This window comes from Octopus bimaculoides, chromosome 2, assembly GCF_001194135.2.
Source record: "Octopus bimaculoides isolate UCB-OBI-ISO-001 chromosome 2, ASM119413v2, whole genome shotgun sequence".
NCBI lineage: Eukaryota > Metazoa > Mollusca > Cephalopoda > Octopoda > Octopodidae > Octopus > Octopus bimaculoides.
In genome coordinates this window covers 161,186,769-161,189,952 of record NC_068982.1, presented here as the reverse complement: position 1 = coordinate 161,189,952, position 3,184 = coordinate 161,186,769, and the positions used below count along the sequence as shown (strand labels likewise).

At 35.1% G+C, this 3,184-nt stretch overlaps 1 protein-coding gene across 1 annotated transcript in view; it reads left to right on the top strand.

Moving 5' to 3' along the window:
• Positions 1-3,161, top strand: part of LOC106867513 (14 kDa fatty acid-binding protein) — a 25,503-nt gene extending 22,342 nt beyond the window's left edge. The window contains exon 4 of the mRNA XM_014912400.2: positions 2,172-3,161. Coding sequence (XP_014767886.1) covers positions 2,172-2,222 — 51 coding nt within the window. The 3' untranslated portion in view covers positions 2,223-3,161. The remainder of the gene's footprint in view (positions 1-2,171) is intronic.
• The last annotated feature ends 23 nt before the right edge of the window (positions 3,162-3,184 follow it).

The window sequence follows — 3,184 nt, the reverse complement described above, 5'->3', positions numbered from 1 at the left end:
TATATATATATATATATATATACGTACGACTACATTTTAAGAATTTAGTCAGGCGGAAGGGTAATGCTCATCCTTTTCAGGGTCGTCAAGATTGGTGAAAGGATGAGGAAGGATATGCACAAACGGAAAGCCTTGTCTTAATGTTTACAACAGGGTAGAGTTCGCTAAGGACACTCGAGGACCAAGTGTCGCTGTTAACGGATGCTAACACCGAGAATAAGGTGTTGCTGTTAACAAGTTAACGGGTTAAATCTACAATACAAATTAAACCAGCGTGAGATTTGAACTTAGAATGTCAAGAGCCAGAATACTGGAAAGCATCACTGTCCAATACTCCAGTGATTTCACCACTCCAATGCCCTAGACTAATACAAAATTTATTGACCCCGGAATGAGGAAACGCAAAGTCGGCCGCGGTAGGATTTGAACTCAGAATGTGAGAAACCAGCATTTTGTTCCGCAGAATTTCGACCCCATTTAAATACTAGAACTACTGAGTAGCGTATCGCAACAAAAACCTGGAGGAGAAATACTCTATATAAGAAAAACAGAAGTAGGTAATGTATCGGTATGCTTCCCGTAAACTGAAGGATGATGCTAATATCAAGAAATGTAACATTTTATGTACATTAACATAAACGTTGGTCACTTATTAAAAGTTATTCTTATGCGCTCGAAGAGCTGCATATAGCTAAAAATTATCAAATGCACAAAAGGGAACGTGAAGAGCTTAAAAAAATCTGCAAGACGGGGGCTTGAAATATCGATTACGTCACATATTTAAAGAGGATATTCTACAGAATGTCGTAAATGTATTATTTTCCCAAGTGGCATAATGCTGCAATTTAAAATAACATTTAGCATCATCTGTAGGAAGGAGTACTCGAAAATATTTCTAAATGTAGAAAATATTTCTTATACTGAATGCATACATCGTTCCAACAGAAGGAAAACTGTTTCCATTAAAACTTCTGCAAAATGCAAATATAACAGATCTAATATAGTTATTTGTGATAAAAAAGGTAAAAAGAATAAACAAGAAAATTGCAGCAAAGCTGCGTGATAGTGGTATCAGACAAGGCATGCAGACTACCATATCACTTGTTAGACATTCACATTCCGTCCTTTATTCTTCTCTTCTGTTTTATTTTGACATGCGCATTGCGTTTTTCTTTTTCTTTTCTGTTTTACGAATCCATTATGCACATGCGCATTGCGTCTTCATAGTCTCTTTCCAGTTCCTACTCGAAACTGTTTATATATCACAACCATCTCATGAACTGGTGTTCGTGAAGGGCGCTCCGCGTTCCGATGGTTGTAGAAAAAGGAAGTTATACATATTTGAAGTTAGTAGCCCTACAGATGTGAACATTTCTTTCAAAATATGCGAGAAAGATAACATTTATAATCAATTGTCTCGAAACCTACTGTTTCTCAAGTCAGTTTACAATTTCATATTTATACTTACAATTATTGGTGCAGTAAATATCTAAGTGGAATTCTTGGAAAGCTGGCGCTTTCAGCCTAAGAAAGTAATCTGCTGTCACGCGTTTGCAGTTACGCACTGTAAGCGAAATAGTAAAATATATGCAAAACTTTATAAAAATTCATCATGCAGTTTTCACTATAGTCATCTGAATTCCAGTTATGGAGCACTATTTCTGTCTTAGAAACTAGCTCCGTCAGTATAAGAAGAATACATGCATGTATAAATTGGTCTGTTAGAACGACGAGGACCACCAAGTTATCTCATAAAGATGACTGATGATTTGATTTGCGCAGTGACTTTGTTTTAAGTGAAGAGCTGCGCATCGTTAACCTCGCCCTCTCACCCGTGACCATCTTCTACCCAGTAACAAGAGCAGGTCAAGACGATTGAATATGAAGATGAATGCAGTGGAGGTCTTATTTGCTTCATCTTGTTCCCTGCATTCCACATTGCTTTGCTGCAACCGCCCTTCTCTCCGCTGGACCATGTAGGTTTCTTCCGCAGTCTGCCTAAAAGTCTTCACATACATACATACATACATACATACGTACATACATAAATACATACATACATACATACATACATACATTCATACATACATACATACACTTCCAACAAGTTTATAAAATATTTTCTTGAGCATTTTTTCTTATAAATATTATAATTATGTTTTCTATTTCAGGTGACATCTTGTAAAGGTGTGTCATTTTCATCAAAGTTTACAAAAGTCTGAAAATACATCATACCTTCGGCATGAAGGAACTGTACATCAAAAGAACCAACAAATCATTTATTTCAATAATGAAGACTCTCTTTTCTTTCTCTCTCACGATCTCTTTTTGCATTTACAATTACCATACGTTTATACATACATATATACATAAATGCATACATATATATATACATATATAGATATACATAAATGTAAACATACATGTGTGTGTATGTGTGTTTGCGCGCGCGAGTTTATATGTAAACACGGCAATAATAATGAACGGAAGGCAGAGTATCCAGTACTAGAGTTAGGGGTAGCCGGACTCCAAAATTCGCTGCATCTCTGGTTTTCATCATACATAAGACATATATAATGTGGACCACAGCGTTATCTTTTACTAGATCATACAAAAATGTACATACATACATGCATGCATGCGTACATAATACATTCATACATACATACATATTCTTACCTATCTATCCTGTCTATCTATATGTATATATATACACACATACACATATATGTGCAAATACAATACGTGTGCGTACGTATGTATTTTGTACTAATATGTGTGTGCATGTTTATACACATATACGCACATATATATTTGTGTGCACACACACACACACGCACATACAATCACATACATACACATGCATGAATATGTATATGAGAAATTATAAGGAAAAGTTTATATCGTTTGTTCCCTACGAGTTTCACCTTTGTGGCTATTTTCAAACCAAATCTACTTAACTGATTTGTCAAATTTCGTCATAACCCTATGACCTTATTATGACAATGCGTTCCTTGTGTACATTTTCCCTGCTGTCAGTCACTTCTTGTTCTACGTTCGTATTTCGAAGTCTAATAGTAGATTTTTTTTTCGTATTTTGCTACTGATATCAACATCGCGTATGTGCATGTATATATGTGCATATATATATATATACATACATACATATATATATATATATATA